Below are 22,499 nucleotides of genomic sequence, written 5' to 3' on the forward strand. Positions count from 1 at the left end.
CCACAAATGCAGAAACATGCTTTGGAGATAGCACTTGTATATCAGACTATAGGCAAGTATTGGAGACTCGGGAATTCTTTTTACTTTCTTTTGGAGGTGATATTCCCCATAACACTGGCTCATTTTGAACAGATGTGCCAGGATGAGTCTTTTCTGAGTTCAACAGTCAAACATGGTTTAGGCCTGCAGCTGTGCATGCACAGATCCTCTCTTATGCACAGTGGAATATTGGAGGACAACTGGAAAATCTTCCTCGGACTTGAGCTGTGCGGTGAGTATGTGAATTTTCTTTTGAAAATTGAGCAAAAGCAAAACAAAGCCCCCAAGAACTCAAACTTGGCGTGCCTCACATTAACATTTTAAAATATATGCAAGTTTGGATTTTAGGTTTGGTTCAGTGCTTCTCCCTAGTTTAAGTCTGGGATGTAGTAAAACAGCTGGAGCTACATCTGCCTCACAGTGTGGTAAGGATGAGCAAATGGGTCAGGCAACATTTGTCCCTCTGAAGGTTATATGCTTTGATGTGGTTCCTCTGAGTAACATACACTCTGCTGTTATCATTTTGCTTGCTGTAGTCTGCATCCGCTCTGTACAGCTACAATAAAGTCGCCATCTGCTGTCTTCTCAATGCCAGGAAAAGCATTGGGAATAATGCCAAATTATATCTTTAGTAAAGTGACAGTTGCTATATTTTGTTTTTCTGGTTTGTAGGTGTCGTTGACAAACTAGCAAAACATTCTTTTTCATTTTTTTAATTTTTCCTTGTGATGGTATGCCATTCTTGTGAAGAACTGATATTTAGTGCTGGATCTGGCTTTGAAACAAAAACCGGGGGAACATGAAAGAAACTAGATCAAAGGACTTACCTGTTTCCCTCTAAAAGTCAAATCAAACCCAACCTGCTCTCTAATCCCTAGGGTAGGGTTTGTTGTCTTATAATCAAGTGCCTGCTCCAGCTGTGGAATCTGGTGTATAGGCTACATCTTCATTGATTATATTATTTATACATCAGGAAGCATCTTATACATTAGTTTGAATTCTAGACTTTTTTTTTAAAACCACAACAGCAACCACAATAAAAGGAACAATTTATACATTGAACTTTACAGTAACAGTACAAGCTTTTTATGTGTCAGTTTCACCTAGCTAGTCAAACTGAATCAGAAAGTTGTGGGCTCAAGAACCATTGCAGACTTGAGCACATAACCTAGGCTGATACTTCAGTGCACTACTGAAGGAGGACTGTACTGTCGGAGGTGTTGGCCCAGTAATTCCGTTCCAAACACGTGAGTACGGTCGGTACTCACGCGTCTGGCCGGAGGAAATGCCGGTTTTCAGCATGCACAGCGCATGCGGGGAAAACCGGCATTTCCTGTCCTCTGAACGAAGGGGTTCAAAGGCACAGTGCGTGCGACTGCACAGGCAGCGCGTGCGCAGTGAACTTCGTCGATTTCATTCATGGATTCAGTGAGGTTAAGTCCTTACAATTTACACATGAAAAAAGCATGTGTAAAGTTGCTCCAGAGGCTGCAGAGGAAGATATATTTTATCGTGGAGCTTCTGAAAGGCAATATTTTTGTTTGGGAAAGGGAGGAAAGTTATTTTAAGAAATGCTGAGGTAAGTTAAAGTTTAGTTTTTTTTTAAACGGGTTTTCAGTACTGTAGGTAGAAGGAGCAATTGTGGCTGTGTGAACTGAATTTGCTGTGTTTATTAAATGTGAAAATGACTGTTCTAAAATGAGTAATGTAACATTTCCAACATTTTTAAGAAAGAAACTTTTCATCAGTAATATATTCTTTTAAGTAATTATGTATGTATGTCCGTATATATTCCTTTACGTATATGTATGTATGTATATATTCCTTTACTTATGTGTATGAATGTATGTATTTAATTCTGAATTTCCAATAAGTTACTTTCTCTGAAAGTCATAATTAAATACATACATTCATACACATAAGTAAAGGAATATATACAGACATACATACATAATTACTTAAAAGAATATATTACTGATGAAAAGTTTCTTTCTTAAAAATGTTGGAGTCATTTTCACATTTAATAAACACAGCAAATTCAATTCACATAGCCACAATTGCTCCTTCTACCTACAGTACTGAAAACCCGTTTTAAAAAACAAAAATAAACTTTAAAACTTACCTCAGCATTTCTTAAAATAACTTTCCTCCCTTTCTCAAACAAAAATATTGCCTTTCAGAAGCTCCACGATAAAATATATCTTCCTTTGCAGCCTCTGGAGCAACTGTACTCATGCTTTTTTCATGTGTAAGTTGTAAGGACTTAAACTCACTGAAAGCATGAATGAAACCGGCGAATTTTACTGCGCACGCGCTGCCTGTGCAGTCGCATGTGTTCTGCCTCTGAACCCCTTCGTTCAGAGGACAGGAAATGCCGGTTTTCCCCGCATGCGCTGTGCATGCTGAAAACCGGCATTTCCTCCGGCCAGACGCGTGAGTACCCCGACCGTACTCACGCGTTTGGAACGGAATTACTGGGCCAACATTTTACATGTCAATAAAATGAAAAATTTAACAATTGCACGATTTGCCCCCTCGCATCTGCGACTGAGGGTCCAAGGAGGTGCATTGCGCAAGAGGTCATCGTCGTACGTATCCTCACACTGTTCCCTTTCGGGAATTGTATGAAGTGGTTGAAGGATTTCTGGCCACGTTAACGCTCCTTCCGTGACCATAACCATCTTCATACCAGCCATTAGGGTGGTTAGTCCTATGGCGTGAGGGTTTTACGGGCTCCCACAGCCCATCTGAGGGGGGGGGGCCACCCACACCCGCGGACGCAAGTATCCCGCTGGATGTCCACCCAGAATTTATAGTTGGAGCTCCGACTCCACTTGCCGGGACTGTCTGGAGCGGGGTTCGAAACCCTACTCCTTCTGGCCCAGCGGCGGGGATGCTTACTGCTACGCAAAAGGTCCACTCCGCGCAAAAGGTGACACCCATACGTTTCCTGCGCCTTTTCCCTCCCCGTGACTGGAGCCCTATGCTGCCACTTGAAAGACCAAGCTATCATCTGTCCTTTTTGCGGTGCCTTGGACTTCTCATTACCAATGATGAGCAGGCGCTGCGCCTCCACCTCGTTGAGGAGATTGCTGAGGTCATCATCAGTTCAATTGTGAGTTCTTTTAATGCTGTGAATTGTGCTCATTCCAGCCATTTCACGTTGCTAATCGGAGTGGGCCTTTGGCGTAGTGGTAGGATCCCCGCCGCTGGGCCAGACGGGGTAGGGTTTCGAACCCCGCTCCAGACAGTCCCGGCAAGTGGAGTCGGAGCTCCGGCTCTAAATTCTGGGTTGACATCCAGTGGGATATTTGCGTCCGTGGGTGTGGGTGGCCCCCCCTCCTCGTATAGCTTGTGGGAGCCCGTAAAACCCTCCCGCCATAGGACTAACCACCCTAATGGCTGGTACAAAGATGGTTACGGTCATGGAAGGAGCGTTAATCACGGCCATAAATCCTTCCACCACTTCATACAGTTCCCCAAAGGGAACAGTGTGAAGACACGTATGACGATGGTGTTGCTAAATAAATAAATGGAATGAAAAAAATTCTTTCAGGGCTTTTAAAAGTCTTTAAATTGCTTTAATTCTGTTTAAAACTACTTCAGATTCTTCAAAATAATGTAAACGTTTTTAAAAGTTTATAAAAGTTACCAAAAGCTTCATAAAAATACCAAAAACCTATTTGAAATGCTGCTCTGCATGTAAAAATGCTTTGCAGCTTGTGAGAAACATTGGGGGCGTGTCCTATTAAACTGAGACCTCAAGGGGCGTGTCTCAGTTGCACAGCGCGCTCCAGGCTTCGCACTGGCTGCACTCCTGGGCGGTGTGACGTCAGACGCTGCCCGGGATTCTTCGCTTTCAAAAAGGAATTCCAGGCGTCCCTGGAGGTGAACGGCAGGCACGTCGGGTAAGTGCAGATCGGGGGCTTGCACGCGCGGCAAGCCCCCGATCCGAATTTCTGCCCAATGTCTTTGGAAGAGATTATAATCCAAGGCCTTAACTACCTGGTCAGGTAGACGTAAAATATCCCATGAAACTATTTGAAAAAGAGATGGGGTTCTCCTTGTGTCCTGGTCAAGAATCCTCCTTCAGCCAACACCACCAAAAGCAGATTAGCTGGTCATTCATGCATATGATGCTTGTGAGACCTTCCTGAGTGCAAACTAGCTGCTGCTTTTGCCTACACTGCAACAATTACTACATTTCAAAAAGTAATACTTTAGCTGTAAAGTATTTTGGGGCATCCTGAGGATGTGATACGGCTCTATATAAATGGAAGTTCTTTCTTAACTGTGGCACTTTTAACTCTACACATTCTGCAAAAGTAGAACTGAACAAAAACCTCCCAAGTTCAAAGAAATATTTATTTTCAATTTTAACATAACCTATCAAATTGTCTGTCCGAATACTTGTGAGTATTTTTTCAGATAGGTGCCAGCTAATTCGCCTTATGGATTCAACCCATCCAGTCCTAATTCTTTCAGCAACTGTGATGAATATACTGACCCTAAATTTCCTTAGGACCAGTGGTGCACTTCTGGCATAAGTTGACTGGAGTGCAGCAGTAGCTGAGCTAGATTGGGCAGGATCCAGATAAGCCAGGTTCCAGCCCAGCCAGCCAATTTCTGAAGGAGCCATGGGCAGGATCTCCATCCGCCCCCTTAGGTGCTGAAGTGGGGACCACTGAGGTCTCCAGGGCAACATTTTCTCTTATAAAGGGAGCCTATCACTTGTGTTTCATTTCTTTCAGGGTGGGGGGGGGGGGGGGGAGGGGAGGGCACCCATGATATGCCTACATTAGTGCAGGCACCCACTGGTGACATAACAAATAGGTTGACTCCATCCCAGTTCGGGATACTCCAGTGTGGTCAGGAGCAGAGGTTACCAGCAATAAGTCGTGCTGGACTCCAAGGGATAATTTTCAACTCTGCACTCCCGATGGGGAACCTTACCCATCCCAGCTACCGTTGCATTCCCAGCCAACTTATGCCTGGAGGGCACTACTGGTGCAAGAAAATTTGGGGCCAGTATGTTCCTCACATATGCTGAAAGAGTTAAGAGACATGGATTGAATCCCCAAAATGAATTAGCTAACATACAAACATACAAAAATTACAGGCAGGAAAAGACTAGCTGGTCCACCAAGCCTGCCCTACATTTGTAGTGTATGTAACCGTTCCACCTTTAAGAGAACTATTTTAAGGGTTGCACTACTTTATCTTGGCTGCTGTATACTGTAATACCGGTGGTGACCACACCGGTATATAAGTGCTGTGTAATGATTTATTGGGCAGTTCCGCCCTGACCTTCAACTAGTAAAGACCTGTTAAAGTTTACTCTTGTGGTCTGTGTAGTAATTCTCAATATAACACACAGACTTAACAATGGCGACGAGTTCGATCTTACCCTGCGGCAGAGATACATCCAAGGCAGTTTAACGGGCGTCGAGAGGAGGCATCCGCCCTCATCATTCTGCTGAGAAAAGACTCGGGTCTGCAGAGCAAAGGAAGAAGGAAGAATTCTGACACGAAGCCTTCCATCAGCAACAGGCAGTGATCGTCCCTTCTATCACGGTGGTGGGTGAGCCGATCAGCGACGAGAAGCAAGTCGGCCACGTTGACTGTGAGTAGGGGAGAAAATTTTAAAAAAAACGGAGGATATAAGGGCGGAGAACTCGACCACGGCCGGGGAAAAGAGCCGGACAGAAGTCGGGGCCAGAGGCGCTGAGACGGGGGCAGCGTAAGGCACGGAAGCCGCGGTGATAGCAAAGGCAGCCGGTGTGAGAGACCAGGCTACAAGCGGGCTGGGAGACGCAACAGCGTCGAGAGAGAGCTCGACCGCGACCGGTGAAAAAGGCCGGGCAGCTACCGAGGCCGCGAGGCGCAGCGACCGGGACAGCGTAAGGCGCGGGAGAAAATAGCGGGCTGGAAGACGCAACAGCGTTGAGAGAGAGCTCGACCGCGACCGGTGAAAAAGGCCGGGCAGCTACCGAGGCCGCGAGGCGCAGCGACCAGGTCAGCGTAAGGCGCGGGAGAAAATAAAGAAAACCGCGGAGAACTCAGCCGCAGCCGGGGGGGGAAAGGACCGGACTGCAAGAGGGGCTGGGAGGCACGATTTGAAAACCGCTGGGGGAGGGCGAACGCAGCAAATCGGCAATCGCCATTACAGCCAGCGGGGGAGAAAGGCAAACGCGGGAAGCCGCCATTTTCGGAGGCGGGGGAAGAAGACAAGCGTGGGAAACCGCCATTTTGTAAAAAGAAAAAAAAAAAAATTCTTTTGTTTCTCAAGAAGATCGCGAGGATGCCTAAGCGTGGTAACATCAACGATTTCGATCCCGATGTTGAAGATTGGGCCACGTATGTAGAACGCATAGAGATATATTGTAAGGCAAATAAAATATCAGATGAAGAGAAAGCACTAACCTTACTAAACTCAATGGGTGCGAAGACATACGGGCTATTGAAGCATCTTCTATCACCAGCTAAACCGGCAGATCAGACTTTCGCTAATATTGTTGCTGTCCTGAAGAATCATTTGAACCCCACACCGCTGATGTTAGCGGAACGATTTAAATTTTATGCGAGAACGCAACTGAAAGAGGAAAGCAACGCGGAGTATTTAATTGAACTGCGCAAGCTAGCGAAATACTGTCAGTTTGGGGAAAGCCTGACAGAGGCACTGAGAGACAAATTCGTGTGTGGATTGTCGAAAGAAGGAACACAAAAGCGGTTGCTTGAAGAGAATGATCTTACACTTGATAAGGCTGTCACTATTGCAGCATCGCACGAAGCCGCAGCGAGAGGCACCGCGGAAATGCAGCTGAAGGCAGCGGTACTCAGCGTAGATCAAATGGCTTCGGGTACAATGAAATGTTATCGTTGTGGGAAGACAACACACGATCAGAACCAATGCCGGTTTAAAAACCAGGAATGTAGAAAATGTGGCAAGCTTGGCCACATAGCTAAAGTATGCCGGTCAGGAAAGAAGACCAGCAACAAAAAGTCACCACAGGAAAAGTGCAGAAAGGTACATAAGGTGGCTGAGAAGAGTTCGGATGAACAGAATTCGGATTCAGACTCCAACAGCAAGGAACTGGGTAGTCTGAGAATTCACAACGTGAGTAAGGAAGCTGACCGACAAACTATCTGGGTCACATTGCAGATAGCAGGAGTCCAAATGAAGATGGAATTGGACACCGGATCGGCATTGACGGTCATGAATAAGCAAGATTACTAAAAGTTATTCAAACATATTCCCCTACGGGATACGGAGATAATATTGCAGACATACACGGGGCAAAAAGTATACCCCATCGGAAAGATAAAAGTCAAGGTGATACACAAGGGCAAAGAACACCAAGGAATGGACTTATATGTACTACCTGAGGGAGGTCCACCACTTCTGGGACGGGAGTGGATCAGGAAAATAAATATGGACTGGCACTCCCTAAATGCAATAACGGTAGATTCCGGAAAAAAAGATGTCAAACCTGAACGATTGTCCAGAATATTGGATGAGGCTAAAGAGGTGTTCCAACAGGGACTGGGAACACTGAGAGGAATTAAGGCAAAAATCAAGATTGCAGAACATGCAAACCCAAAATTTTTCAAAGCCAGACCGGTACCGTATGCGATACGACCTGCTGTGGAAGCTGAGCTGGAAGGGCTGGAACGTTCAGGAGTACTGTCTAAGGTGGACTGGAGTGAGTGGGCCACGCCCATTGTTCCCGTCATGAAGCGTTCATCGAGTAACAAGCCAGGGGAACCGGGGAAGGTCCGCATCTGTGGAGACTTCAAGATCACAGTTAACCCGGTGCTTCACACGGTGCAATATCCGCTTCCGCGGATTGAGGATATCTTTGCTTCATTGTCTGGCGGGAAACGCTTCACCAAGATAGACCTGGCGCAAGCGTATTTACAGATGGAAGTTGAGGAAGAGTCGCGCCAGTATCTCACAATCAGCACGCACAGAGGCTTGTATCGATATAATAGACTGGTTTTTGGAGTGGCTTCGGCTCCGGCAATTTGGCAGCGGGCCATGGAGCAGGTATTACAGGGAATTCCAAGCACTCAATGTTACTTGGACGATATCCTGATTACAGGAGATGACGATGAGGAACACCTTGCAAATTTGAAACTGGTGCTCACCAGGTTGAAGGAATATGGCCTTCGAGTTAATCGCCAGAAATGTGAGTTCTTTCAGGAACGGATCTCGTACTGTGGTCATGTCATTGACCAGGAGGGGCTGCACAAGTCACCTGACAAGATCGAAGCGGTTGTGAAGGCTCCCGCTCCGGAAAATGTATCCCAGTTGAGATCGTTCCTAGGGTTGATTAACTATTACCATAAGTTTCTGCCAAATCTATCCACGGTGCTGCACCCGCTGAATGCTCTTTTGCAGAAAGAAGTACCATGGAAGTGGAGCGAGGACTATAAGAAGGCCTTTCACAAAAGCAAGACATTGATCACCTCAGAGGAAGTGTTGGCTCACTTCAACCCAACGCTACCTATTTGTTTAGCTTGTGATGCTTCTCCTTATGGTATTGGAGCAGTACTCTCACACAAGTTGCCAAATGGCTCGGAAAGGCCAGTCGCATTTGCATCCAGATCATTGACCTCCGCTGAGCGCAACTATGCTCAGATAGATAGGGAGGCTCTCAGCCTGGTGTGGGGAGTAAAGAAGTTTCATCATTACCTGCAGGGCCAGAAGTTTACACTGCTGACAGACCACCAGCCGTTGGTATCCATATTCAACCCTAAAAAGGGCGTTTCCACTATGACAGCGCAAAGGCTACAGAGGTGGTCCCTTTTCCTAGGGGCACACCAGTATAACATAGAATACAAAGGATCAAAACAGCATGGGAATGCTGACGGTTTATCACGCCTACCGTTGCCAACGGTAGAAGAGGCGCCTACAGTGGACCCAGTGGAGATGTTCCACTCAACCATAGTGGAATGTCTACCAGTAACAAATTCTACGATCGAAAAGGAAACAAGAAATGACCCGACTCTCTCACGAGTCTACGATTTAACGGTGAAGGGATGGCCAGCACATGGCGAACCACTGTTGCCAGCATTTTCGCAAAGAAGAGAACAGCTGTCAGTGTGCCGAGGAACTTTGATGTGTGGATCCAGAGTGGTGATTCCACCCAAACTCCAGCAAAAAGTGCTAAAAGAGCTTCACGAGGGGCATCTGGGTGGAGTGAAAATGAAGAACCTAGCCAGAGCGTTCGTGTGGTGGCCAGGTATCGATGGAGACATCGAAGAAATGACCAAGAACTGTTTAGGATGCCAGAAGGTCCAAAACGCTCCACCACAAGCTCCTCTGCATCCATGGGAGTGGCCCTCATCTCCATGGCAAAGGGTACATATCGACTTTGCTGGTCCATTTATGGACTCAATGTTCTTAATCGCGGTGGATGCACACTCCAAGTGGCCGGAGGTGATAACGATGTCCTCCACCACCACGGAAAAAACCATCACAGTATTAAGGACCATATTTGCCAGGAATGGCCTGCCGGAACAGATCTGTTCTGATAATGGACCGCAATTTGTGTCTGAAGAATTCAGGAAGTTCTTAAAAAACAATGGGGTTAAGCACTACACGTCCGCCCCATACCATCCCGCCACCAATGGATTAGCTGAAAGGTTTGTCCAGACCTTCAAGAAGGCCATAAAGGCCATGGGTAATGAAGACATAAATCTACAACATAAGGTAGATAACTTCTTGTTGGCGTACAGGAATGCAACACATGCGGTCACAAACCAAACTCCCGCCATGATGTTTTGCAATAGAAGACTAAGATGCCGGCTGGATTTGATCAAGCCAAACATCAGAAGGGACGTAGAGAACCGGCAATTTCAAGGCATGAATGAAAGGCCAACTAGAACCTTCCAGATAGGTCAACAAGTTTTGGCCCGGGACTACCGTACCGAGAAATGGCAGCCTGGAACTATTTGCACACGACTAGGACCGCTGATGTATACCGTGGACATTGGTGAAAGCATAATAAAGCACCATGCTGACCAGATCATAGCGTCATCCGAAAAGGGACAACTTACATCACAACTCTATACGCCTAATGATGAAGCAGAGATACCCATAGTATCTACCCCCGATCCGGTGATACTGGAACCAGATGAACCAGACACTGACATTCAAGCCGAATCGACCTTGCCAAAAGAAACTACTACACCACCGAAAACTACCACACAACCGAGGCGTTATCCGGACCGAGTCAGGAAGCCTCCAGAGAGACTGAATCTGTGAACTGTTTTTACATTAAGTTGTGTATATATGTTATGATGTTATGTTTAATGGGAAGATATACTGTTAACCTAAAAAGGGAGGATTGTAGTGTATGTAACCGTTCCACCTTTAAGTGAACTATTTTAAGGGTTGCACTACTTTATCTTGGCTGCTGTATACTGTAATACCGGTGGTGACCACACCGGTATATAAGTGCTGTGTAATGATTTATTGGGCAGTTCCGCCCTGACCTTCAACTAGTAAAGACCTGTTAAAGTTTACTCTTGTGGTCTGTGTAGTAATTCTCAATATAACACACAGACTTAACAACATTCATGATGAGTGGAGCACCATGACTAGACACTTATTAACCCCCCCCCCCCCCCCCCGCAGCCATGTAATTTATCATCTATCTATCCAGTCAAACACTCAACTCTTGCATATATTCTGTAAGCATTTTTAATTTACAATTAGGCTTGGTCAGAGTTGGACCTGGATGGTTTTCCAAATACATTTACATTTTTTTAAAACACCAATAAATACAAAAATATCACTCCCAGGAAAACCAGCACTAACAGAGTTGAGGACAGATTGCAGTACATATTACTAGTAAGCGATCAAAGCTAACATATCATGCAATTCAAGTTGCAGCATTAATCATGGTTAAATCACAAATGATGCACTCACTTACTCAAATATTGGTTTCTACCAGAAAAGCTTGCCTTAAATTGACTACATTCCAATACCAACTCTAATGCTTTCTTGTAATTTGCAGAAAACGGAACAATGCTGGCAAGTAGTACTTGGCATCTGTTTTCGCATGCTAAGTACATCCAATAATTTATTGTATACTTCTAAGTAGCTCATTAGTTAATAGTTACAAGATTTTGCAACTGGAAGCAAGTGCCAATATGCTCTTGGAGTGTTCAACAATGTGTCTCTTCTCATATTTCCTCATCTATGCTTCATCTCAGATAATCGATATAACTTTCAAACACTGCTCAAACAGTTATTGAATTCACTGAATCTGTCTGCAGAAGTCAAAGAAGACTTGTTCTTACCTCTCTCGCACTGGGGACCAGTAAATCCATACACACAGGCACAACGATTAGGTCCAATACAACGACCACCATTTTGGCAACCATTTTCACAGACAGCTGTAACACAAAGAGAAAAGACAGTGGTTTACTAGTATCTGTACATTCAAGTTTCTAAATACTAGCAGAGAACACAGAACTGTGCTCAATGAAATGCTTGGCACCACAAGGGAATATTTGGGAAAATGCCTCAATGGTTTCCACAGATGTCCACCTGCAACTAATTTACTTGAAAGTTCTTCACAGAAACTATCACACTAAAGTTAATTTCCTTAGCATGCTATTTTATTGAAGAACCATACTGTACAATGTGTATGATATACAAGGGTAAATGAACCTCCATTAATGGATCGACTATAAATGTAATGTTGGTGCCTAACAAGGGACTGGCACGTAGTTTGAGGAACATTTGTCAGGGTACGTAAAGTTGAAATCAAACTGAGCCAATATAAAACCACAGCACAAGTGCTGCAAAGGGGACGTATATTTTCCAGTTTTCAGTTCTAAGAAAGCGCAAGATGAAACTTTCCAACAGGAACTTTCACCACTCTTATGCTAGTCTGGTACATTCTTCACATATCTCTACAAATATTCCTTACAGTGAATGTCTGACTCAGCCATCCGTGTCCCACTATAAACACACTTTCTAGCAGGTAAGCACAGAATGACATTGGCAGTAGGCAAGGTGAAATCTCCAGAGTAAATTACAGTGCTCTCCTGACTGAAGGAAACTTTATGGGCATGAATGACAAATATGAAAGTACATTACAGGAAAAGGGGGGTCGACCCTTTATTCCACAAATTGAGGAAAACCCCATAGCGATTTAGTGATGGAGTCATAAGTGGGCTATGGAAGTTATAGGCCTAGGAATTGGGTATAGCCCCGCTTGAGGCGTTAGAACTGGCGCTGCGCAAAGTTTATAGCCAGACGCAACTTATCGCCGCCTGGCGCGATATTGGGTTGCATCGCCCCCAAAGGTGATTGAGGTGCGAATTCAGGCGTTGCACGGGACTCCTAAGGCGCTAAACTTCCGGCGCAACCCAATATCAGCGCGGACGGGCGCAGCGCAGGTGCTCTCAATTACCGATAACCACAAGACTTCCAGGCGCCGGCCGGCTCTTAAAGGGGTGGATCAGTCAGCCTCAGCTTCCACACTCAGCGCCTTGTAGGCCTCAGAATCGGTGCAGGCCCTTCTCTGGCGCTAAAAACTTGGACCAAATGGAGAAGGTGAGACAGAGAGCAGAGCGCTTCAGCAATGAGGCTCTGGAGCGATTGGTGGCCGCAGTGGAGCGCCATCGAGATGTTCTGTACCCAGACAATGGCAGGAGGCCGAATCATAAGGACTACCGACGAGCTTGGAGGGATGTATGCCAGAGGGTCAACTCCAGCAACATGGTGACCAGGAGCCCTGTCCAATGCAGAAAGAAATTCAACGACCTCACTCGGGTCGTCAGGGTGAGTGTTGTTTCTGCAAACTTCTGCATCCCTTCATTTGCACCTGTCTTTATGGCTACAGGGTAGGCTGTGCCCCAATGGCCATCTGCCAGCAAGCACCGATGGCCCTTTCTGGGCACACACATCCACATTTGACTCAGGGCATCATGTAAGGGCTCTTGCACCATGGGGGGCATGAGATGCTCACTCAGGGCATCATGTAAGGGCTCTTGCACCATGGGGGGCATGAGATGATCAGTCAGGGCATCATGTAACATAACTTCCCCTCCTTTCCCCTGCAGTCCAAGCTGGCGCAGATTCGCAAAGACCAGCTTCGAACTGGTGGACGACCTCCACAAGTGGTCACTCTCACGGATCTCGAGGAGAGAGTGCACCAGATTCTTGGAGGACGTCTGAGTGGTCCTGTTACCACTGCAGATGCCGACCCCATTGTCGACAGCGATGGTAAGGTTCTCACCTTTTACAACTGTCCCCTTCCACTTGTTCCCCCCGCCAGCATGCTTTCTCACTGTGGACCCATGTCATAGCCTTGCCACAATCTGGCATCCCTTGCTGCCAAGCTGTCCTTTTGCTAAAGCCACTCTTCCACCTCCCTGCTTTCAGATGCTGCATCACCAGCTCGGGAGCCGGGCCCTGAAGCTGCCAGTGCCAGTGCCTCCGGAGGCGAGGATCAGGAGGAAGCCGGACCATCCGTTCCAGCCTCAAGGGAGCCTACACATCTGCAGACTGGGGATAGTAGTTCCCTGGAGGGGAGGGTGGGGGGCTCTGATGAGGAGCCAGTTGCCGGAACAAGCGGCCTGCAGCAACGCGAGGGGGGTAGTCAAGTTCGGGGACCGGCTCCCCGGAGGGCAAGGCAGGGCACAATGACTGCTGCACAGAGTGCAGAGGAGGTGCGTAGCCTTGCCGAAATGAGCACCCAGGCCCGGCTCAGGCACACTGGGGAGGATGCCTCAGTCGATCGACACACTGGCAAAGAGTGTGCTGGACTTTGGGGCAGCAATGGAGAGGACTGTCCAGGGCTTCGGGGCAGCAATGGAGAGGACTGTCCAGGGCTTCGAGGCCGCTATGGAAAGGACTGTTCAGAGCTTCGAACAATCCCTGGAAAGGTCTGTCCAGGGCTTGTCCGAGGCAGTGGAACAGACTGCTCCGGCCTTGTCCGAAGCAATGGAAAGAACTGTCCAGGGCTTCTCCGAAGCACTGGCACCTGCCACACAGGTCCTCACTGCTGCCACGCAGTCACTTGCTGGCCTCGTCCACACCCAGATTGAGGCAACGTGAACTCTCACTGCTGCCACCCTATCTGCATCAGCCAGGATCACCCCGGGCCCTTCCAGTACCACAGGAGGCCATGAATCAGTGGAGCAGTCGATTGTGGCGGATGATCCGAACCGGTCCCCTCAGAGAGCCAGTGTGTCATCCAACCATGGTGCAGGTGTCCTCTCTCGGCAGGTGAGCATTGCTCATGCCACCGCTGGAACGTCTGCAGTGCAGCTGCCACCACCTGCAGTGCACACTGCTTCCAGCCATGCCCAGATCAAGCAGCCAGCCTCCGCACCCTCCAAGCCCAGAGGTCGTCCAGGCCGTCCCTCAGGGGCTTCTGCGCTTCCAGACACTCAGCAGGCCACTGGGGTTCAATTACGTAGGAGCTGCAGGGAGGGAAGGGGCCGACCGCGAAAGAGAAGTCGGTCTCCATCAAGGGGCCAGCAGCAGAGGGAGGTGCTGAGACGTATCTTTCTCCAAATTCAAGGACGCCCTCACCTGTTGTGATTGTTTGTGATGGCTTGTTTAGTTTCGCGGCTTTGCCAGAGAGTTATCTGTTATTTTGTTAGTTATGGTTTCTGTTGACATGACGTTGTAATGCTGGAAGAAAGCACTTTTTTGACAATAAAGATTTTTTTTTAATTTACAATGGTACTCCGAACTATTTACAATCATGGTGGCCTTCATAGGCTTTGTGCGAGCCGAAGTGCGCGGTACGAATGACACCCATCATTCCGTCAGAGGGGCCTAGAACCGAGTCCTTATGAGCCTCTGACGGACGGCCCTTCCAGTTTCAGGAGCCCTTCCATCTTCCTCCTCCTCCTCGTCCGCATGCTCCTCCTCCTCCTCCTCGTCCGCCTGCTCTTCCTCCTCCTCCTCCTCCTCCTCGTCCGCCTGCTCTGCTGGACCTTGAGGGTCGGCTGGCATTGGCTGGGTTCGTCGAATGGCCAAGTTGTGGAGCATGCAGCAGACGACGACAATGCGACCCACTTGCTCCGGCGAGTACTGCAGGGCTCCCCCTGAATGGTCTAGACAGCGGAAACGCTGTTTGAGCACACCAATAGTGTGCTCCACAATGTTCCTGGTCGCCTGATGGCTGCTGTTGTAAAGCTCTTCTACCGGGGTGGCGGGCAAACGGAGTGGGGTCATGAGCCATGGGCAGAGAGAATAGCCCTTGTCGCCAAGAAGCCAGCCTCGTGGGTGAGCCGGGCCCTCAAAAAGGTCAGAAACTGAGGTCTGCCGCAGGATGAACGCATCGTGGCTGCTCCCAGGGAATTGTGCGTTGACTGCCATGATCATCTGCCGGTGGTCACAGACCAGCTGGACATTGAGGGAGTGGAACCCCTTGCGGTTGCGGAACTCCTCAGGATTCTGTAATGGTGCCTGCAAAGCCACATGTGTGCAATCAATGGCCCCCTGCACCATGGGGAAGTCCGCAATAGCAGCGAAGCCCTGCGCGCGCTCCCCCTGCTTCTCCTAGGTCACAGGGAAGGTGATGAATTCACGCCTCCTTCTATAGAGGGCAGCTGTCACTTGCCGGATGCAACAATGCACTGCAAATTGTGATATATTCGCGATGTCCCCAGTGGCTGACTGAAAGGATCCGCTGGCGTAAAAGTTGAGGGCAACAGTCACTTTGACGGCCTCCGACAGAGAGGTCCTGCACTGTAGACGTGGCTGCAGATCTTCAGCAAGCAGGTGGCACAGCTCAGTCACAACCTCCTTACCGAATCTGAGCCTTCACAGACACTGCTCCTCCGACATGGTAACGTATGACACCTGCTGCCTGAAAACACTCTCAGCGTATCGTCGGATTGGGCGACCTCCATTGCCCCTCCTCCTTCTGGCCAATCCCGGCCCTCTCTCCCGCCGTCTCTGTGCCCCTGCCAAATGTCCGGCCATGAGGACGTTCCCCTCCAAAGCAGCTCCCATTGCTATGCCAGACGGGCAAGACACAGTTAAGTCTAGCGCTCCAACTGCTCCGGACAGGGCTGCAGGTCCCAAGTCTCCGAAGGCTAAATCAGAAAATTACTGTGCAACAGAAGGTCAGCAACTCTCTCCAGCAACGATCAGAATGAACAGGCCAAGTGGCTGCAGCTTTTATACTAGAGCTATCCCCTTTAAATAGTGCCCCCCGACTCCGAGAAGGGCCTGGGAACGTTCCATCCAACTGTCACTAATAGCGCCAGGTGGAAAGGTTGCGGGCGCCACCGAATATCCAGTCCGGGGCGCCAAAAAGGCGTTGCACACTGAAATTACGTCATGATCTGCCTGCGCACGCGGGCGCGCGCAAAGAGTTAGCGCAGGCGCTAAAAGGATACTCAATATGGGAGGTGGCGCTATCTTCATTGCGCCCGCCCGAACATTGGGTAACGGCCCAATTCTCGTGCTCTTTAGGCGCTAATCGCTGGCGCAACCAACCGAATTTCTAGGCCATAGAATTAATTCAGTAACCCACTATACCCCAAATTCAGCCATAAGCTAGTACCACGTTTTTATTTGAAAGTACTTTTAATTAAATGAAAATGCTTCCACTGAAAATAGTAACTTTAACAACTTTAACACAGCTTCAAGGAGCTATTGTGTATCAAAAGTGAGATCTTGACAAAAAAAATCAGGAATTAACTACGTACAGTATATAAAATATTTTTAAGCTTAATTTTGATGGAGACCACTGTCACCAATGAAAGTGTACTCAACACGAATCACCACCTTCAGGACACTGGAAAGAAATACACCTGTATTTAGAATATTGTAACTTAATATATTGTTTCACCTCTTTTTGAAAATGCATTTAGAAATATGAAGATTGCTAGGACTCTTAGTGACATTCAATGTGAATACATGATTAATTTATTGGCTTTTATTATGGAATTAAAGAACAACAGCAACCATAGCGGACACATACATCATGTATATATAGGAAGATAAGGTCAGGGTTTATGAGTTAGAGCTCCCAACAGCAAGGTTCATGAGACAGAAGTACAGATCCGAGAATTTGGGATTGGCGGTCACCATAACCGACTTGCACACCCCAGAATTTTCCATCTATTGAAATTCATGGGTAGAAAATTGCACAGGCCAAGAAACTGGTTCACTGGCCTCTGCATCTGAATTCCCATTGAATGCTTCCACCACACAAAGCTCTGTGCCGAGAGCACTAACTCAAAAAATGTATCCTATGGTGTCATAAAGGGAGAGGATTGTTGGTCCTAATAGCCTTTTCCTGTTCCTTAAAAAAAAGTTATCTCGATTTTGCAAATCAGATTTCTCTATTTGTTTACTAGCACTTTACTTCCATTACTGCATACTAAAACATTTGCTACAAGGCCACTGTTTTCCTTAGGGTAGCTGCTATGGTCATTTTAGACATTAGAGATGTTTGCAGGGAGTCCCCACGTGTAAAAAAAAGTCTTAAGCTAAATGGGTTCTGCTCATTCTTAAAGGTTCAATTTACTACCTGTTTTCAGTACATTAAATTAAAGAATAAATAAAAGGGTAAGAATTCTTATGATTACTTAGTGCAGCAACATTGTTTGGTATTTCTAATAAAATCGGAAACAAATTCTCTAAGAATTTTTTTTTTGCAAATGCTGAACAGGACAGGCTTCATAAACACATTTACAACATTGTTACAAATAGTGACCGGAGGAATTCTTACCCCACAGTTTATTGAGTAACACATTTATTTTCCATAATAGCATTTATAAAAGAGCTAATGACAGCAAAAAATGTGTCCACAGATTAAAACTGATTAAATTTGAATGTGGAATTTGATGTCAAAACCTTCTTAGCACTGAACTGCAGTGATGCATTCTAATCTTGTTGTTGAACTGTGACTTATATCACATATCCATCAGTAAAATCTACTTACGTTGTCCACAGTGCGTTCCTGTGTATCCTTTCTGGCACTGGCAATGGTCTTCTGCACAATTCCCTCCATTCATGCATCTGATATTGCACTGTTGAGCTATAAAAGGTATTCATTTACCATTAATCTCCCACAAGTACCACAGTGGAAATGATGGTTATAATCATAGCATGGTATATGTGCCACTGATTATGATTCTTTCAATGTAAATTTTTATGAAAAAATCAGGCCGATTCTCCTACAATACAGACCAAGCCAGTACAGTTTCTTACGATTAAGTGAATTATAGAAAAGCTTTAATCATCAATCCCTTTATTTAATACAATAGCATTGTTACATAAATACTGCATAGCACATCATATTTCTTAAATCTTTTGTGTGTGTTGCTGAGCTACATAATCTAAAGTATCACTCGGCTACTACAGTACTACATGCAGGTAACAAGACTTCTAAGTTGGTAAAAGAATATGCTTAGAAACCTACGAGATTTAGTCCCACAGTTGGGCGAGATTTGTCCATTGGAGCAGGTACACATGTTGGGACGTGAACAGAATCCATCACCACAGGTGTTTCGACAAATAGCTGCAGGTGAGAAGCAGTAGATAAATATGATCAAATAAGTTTCATTCTCAAGTGAGAGATTTATGAGATTACAGTGAATTTTTGCTGGGTCTGATTATATATTGGCCCGGATTTTGCGCTAGAAATAATGGTGAGGCTATCAGTGTTCACCGTTATTAAGGAGTAAATCGGACAGCAACTTCCGCCGTCTGCACATGCGCAGTTAAACATGGAAATCAGGAAGTTGTTCAAGTTGCCCTGCTCCTCCGAAAGTTGCACTACACCAGTATCTCGCATAGAGACTCAGCATTCAAATGCATGGAACAGCGTGAAGTTGCAATACTTACCCACTAGTTACCCACTATACATGGCAGAAAAAGTTAGGATTTGTCCATTCAAGTGTAAGTGACTTTTTAATGGTGTGGTAAGTCTTAATTATTGCCGAACAACCTCTCTGGCACTGAAAATTAACTTTTACAAGTCACAGAATCACAGAATCACAGAAACCTCACAGTACAGATAGAGGCCATTTCGGCCTATCGAGCCTGCACCGACACATATCCCACCCGATCCCCGTAACCCCTACACCAACACATATCCCACCCTATCCCCGTAACCCCACGTATTTAATCCCCCTAACACTAAGGGTCAATTTTTTTTATCATAGCCAATCAACCTAACCCGCACATCTTTGGACTGTGGGAGGAAACCGGAGCACCCGGAGAAAACCCACGCAAACACGGGGAGAATGTGCAAACTCCACACAGACAGTCACCCGAGGCCAGATTCGAACCCAGGTCCCTGGCGCTGTGAGGCAACAGTGCTAACCACTATGCCACCGTGCTGCCCCTTGTTGGAGTGTGGAGTCTCATTCCTTCAAATTTTAATTATTGTTGGAGATCTTTTAAATTTAAAAACTATTTAAATAATTTTTCTTTTACTTTTTCTTTCTGTCTCTTATCTCCCTCTTTGAATCCCATTTTTCCTCCCCTCTCTTTATTTCACTTTCTGTACATGATTTGGAATTGAATTAAATATTCTAACTTACACTTCCTTATTTAGACTCTGCATTCCTCATTAAAGATTCTTCAGTCTGATTGGTTAAGGAGATACACAGCTGCTTGCCCTGTTCACACAGGTCCCAGATCCCCTGTAGAGGGCGCCGAACTGTATTTGATTTCTAATAACCGCTACTTCCAGTGCAAATACCCAGAGAAAGTCTGCGGGGAAGTTTAAGTGTAACGAACCTAGCTGTTCGTTTGCCACTGGCCACAAAATCCGGGCCAATATCAAGTTAAATCCTTGCAACATTTTACTGAATGAAGTACATCAGAATTGATCAAGGTTTTTTCATTTGATATATATTTGTGAAAACAATATGTTAATAACATGGTCGTTTTCTGATATATGTCATTGGCTGGTGGCTCTGATTCTAGCAACATTGAGTTCATTTTGCTGTGCTCATCAAGGAGAAAGTAGCAATATTAGAGGATTAAGTATTTTTGGCGCATGGTGATAACACTGAGCCCTCCTAGTTCACAGAGCCAGTATACCAATTTGTAACCATAGCCTCCCTTACATTGACTTCTCTGCTCTCTGAACCCCAGGATCTTAGAACAAAACAGAACAAGTAAATAGGGATAGCTGTGGACTGCTAGCACTCTCACCTCTGAGTCAAAAAGTTGTGAGTCCAAGCCCCACTCCATGACTTGAATACATAATCTAGGCTGATACTTCAGTGTAGTGGTGAAGGATTGTTGGAGGTGCTGTCTTTTGGATGAGATGTAAAATCAAGGCCTTATCTGTTTAGTTATTTAGATATATTAAAAAAATACCAGCATTCAAAAAGAGTAGGGAGCTCTGCCAATGTCCTGGCCAACATATGTCCCTCAACCAAAATAAATTGACTGGTCAGTTATCTCATTTGCTGTATGTGGGGTCTAGCTCTGTGCAAACTGGCTGCCGCATTTGCCTATATAACACCAGTGACTATATTTCAAAAGCAATTCATTTGCTGTGAAGTTTTGGGATGTTCTCAGGATGTGAAAAACAATATGGGGTTGAATTTCCAAATGGGTCTCCCAATCGCCTGCTGTAACTTTGGCAGAGGATCCCCAGAAACGCCAAAGAAACTGCGTAAACACCGTGTTTATGCCGTTTCTCCAGGGTTTCAGCAGATCTACTGCCAAAGTTACGGTAGACAATCAAGAAATGCCCCCTGCCCCCCAGAAATTCTGAAGTTTTTTCTTTTATTGACTCATTGGCCGGGAAATTCCTCAGAGCTGCTCCCACTCTACTGGTGTTACTTCACTGGAAGTGCAGCGGAAATCCCATTTATGTATGAAAACAGGGTTTTCGCCACACTTCTGGTGAAGTAACACCAATGAAACAAGAGCAGCCTGAAGGAATTTCCCGGCCATTGTCTAATAAATGGTTTGAAACTAATTAGAATCATAGAATCATAGAAATTTACGGAACAGAAGGAGGCCATCAATTTCTATGATTCCAATTAGTTTCAAACCATTTATATTTTTTATGCATTAAATTTAAACCCAGGTTTGCAAAGCTCTCCCAATGGCCTCGTGGTGTAGTGCTAAGCCACCTATACCAGAATGTCCCATGTTTGATTTCTGGTTTTCTCTTTAGTTAGTTGATGTTGGCAGGCCAGCACTTGGCCTCAGATAGAGAGGAGAAAAAATCAACAAGGTTTCCAGTTTTGGATCACTATCCAGCTGTAAACAATATGGATAGCAAATGAGGACAGGATTGAGCATGCCTTTGATGCCCTCCCAGCTGAATAGCTTGTTGACTGGCTAGCCACATATATGAAAAGTAGCCACTTAGATTAAATACCATAAGGATGCCAGCAATCATAAAACTGTACTCTAATAAGACCCAGCATCTTCAAGGACAGAAAGGAGAAAATCAGCAAAAAGAAACTACAGAGCTAGAAGGTCACCAGGAGCGATACCTCCCCACCACCACCTTCTCGGTGCATTAAATACAGTGCCAACATCACCCACACCCTGAGAACAAATAAAAAATCTACTCCATTGGGCTGTTTGAGTGCTTGGGCATTTACAAATTTATGAGAACATTCTAGCACAATCCAATTTTTGACATAACACACAGCACAAGGCAGGCGAGTACTAATGGCAGAGGAAAAAATTATTGATGAGTGACATATCTTCATGCTAGATTGTTTATTATCCTCAGTTTCAGGGTTTTTGTGTGCACAACAGGTGATTAATATACCAAAAAGTTTTTTTTAAAGTATTGTTTAATAATTTAATATCTTTAAATACATACTAATAATATATGGCTATTGTTATACTTGAGACTTTAGTATGTGAACAAAATTTAACTTATGCAACATGTATATTAAATAACTTTAAAAACAATCTAATAGGAATTGGATATCAGTGGGGCCAGATAATATTTTTGTATGTGCTCATCAACCTTTTCAGGATAAAACATTGCTAATTCCTGATTTTTACCTGGATTTAATTTTTTTTAATGTAAAAGCTGAAAAAAATCCAAGAAAATTGAAAATAAACTTAAAATGAAGACCTCCTCTCCTAAGCATATACAATGAAGAGGTCCTCCTACACTGCATTGATCACATACTGGAATCCTCCACCTCACATGATCAGCCTTTACTGTACTTACTTGAGTTTTTCATTTTACCCTCTCACCTTGTTCAGTGACACTGACAAATTAGCAGCAAGCCAATAGATTGTTTTGTGGCCTTGTGCCCACTTGGAGCTGGAATGAGACTTTCCAACATACTTGAGACTCTCAACCTTCAGAGAGAGCAGACACTTTCATCCCATTTACTGAACCAGATCTACAGCCTAATGCCAATGTAAAATATAAGTGTTTGACAGAGCCCCTAATTCCTCTGCCCATGCTGGGTGCTTATATCAAATTTAGTTACTTCAAAGCATTTTATAAAAATAAAAGTGA

At 45.5% G+C, this 22,499-nt stretch overlaps 1 protein-coding gene across 1 annotated transcript in view; it reads right to left on the reverse strand.

Annotated features, from left to right (window-relative positions):
- Positions 1 to 22,499, reverse strand: part of fbn2 (fibrillin 2) — a 487,109-nt gene that overhangs the window by 460,267 nt on the left and 4,343 nt on the right. The window contains exons 3-5 of the mRNA XM_085984430.1: positions 18,456 to 18,554; positions 17,976 to 18,071; positions 11,350 to 11,445 (exon numbers count right to left, since the gene is read on the reverse strand). Coding sequence (XP_085840556.1) covers positions 11,350 to 11,445; positions 17,976 to 18,071; positions 18,456 to 18,554 — 291 coding nt within the window. The remainder of the gene's footprint in view (positions 1 to 11,349; positions 11,446 to 17,975; positions 18,072 to 18,455; positions 18,555 to 22,499) is intronic.

The sequence above is a fragment of the Somniosus microcephalus genome, chromosome 1 (genome assembly GCF_052327205.1).
Source record: "Somniosus microcephalus isolate GS21.2 chromosome 1, FLI_Smic_1.0, whole genome shotgun sequence".
Lineage (NCBI taxonomy): Eukaryota > Metazoa > Chordata > Chondrichthyes > Squaliformes > Somniosidae > Somniosus > Somniosus microcephalus.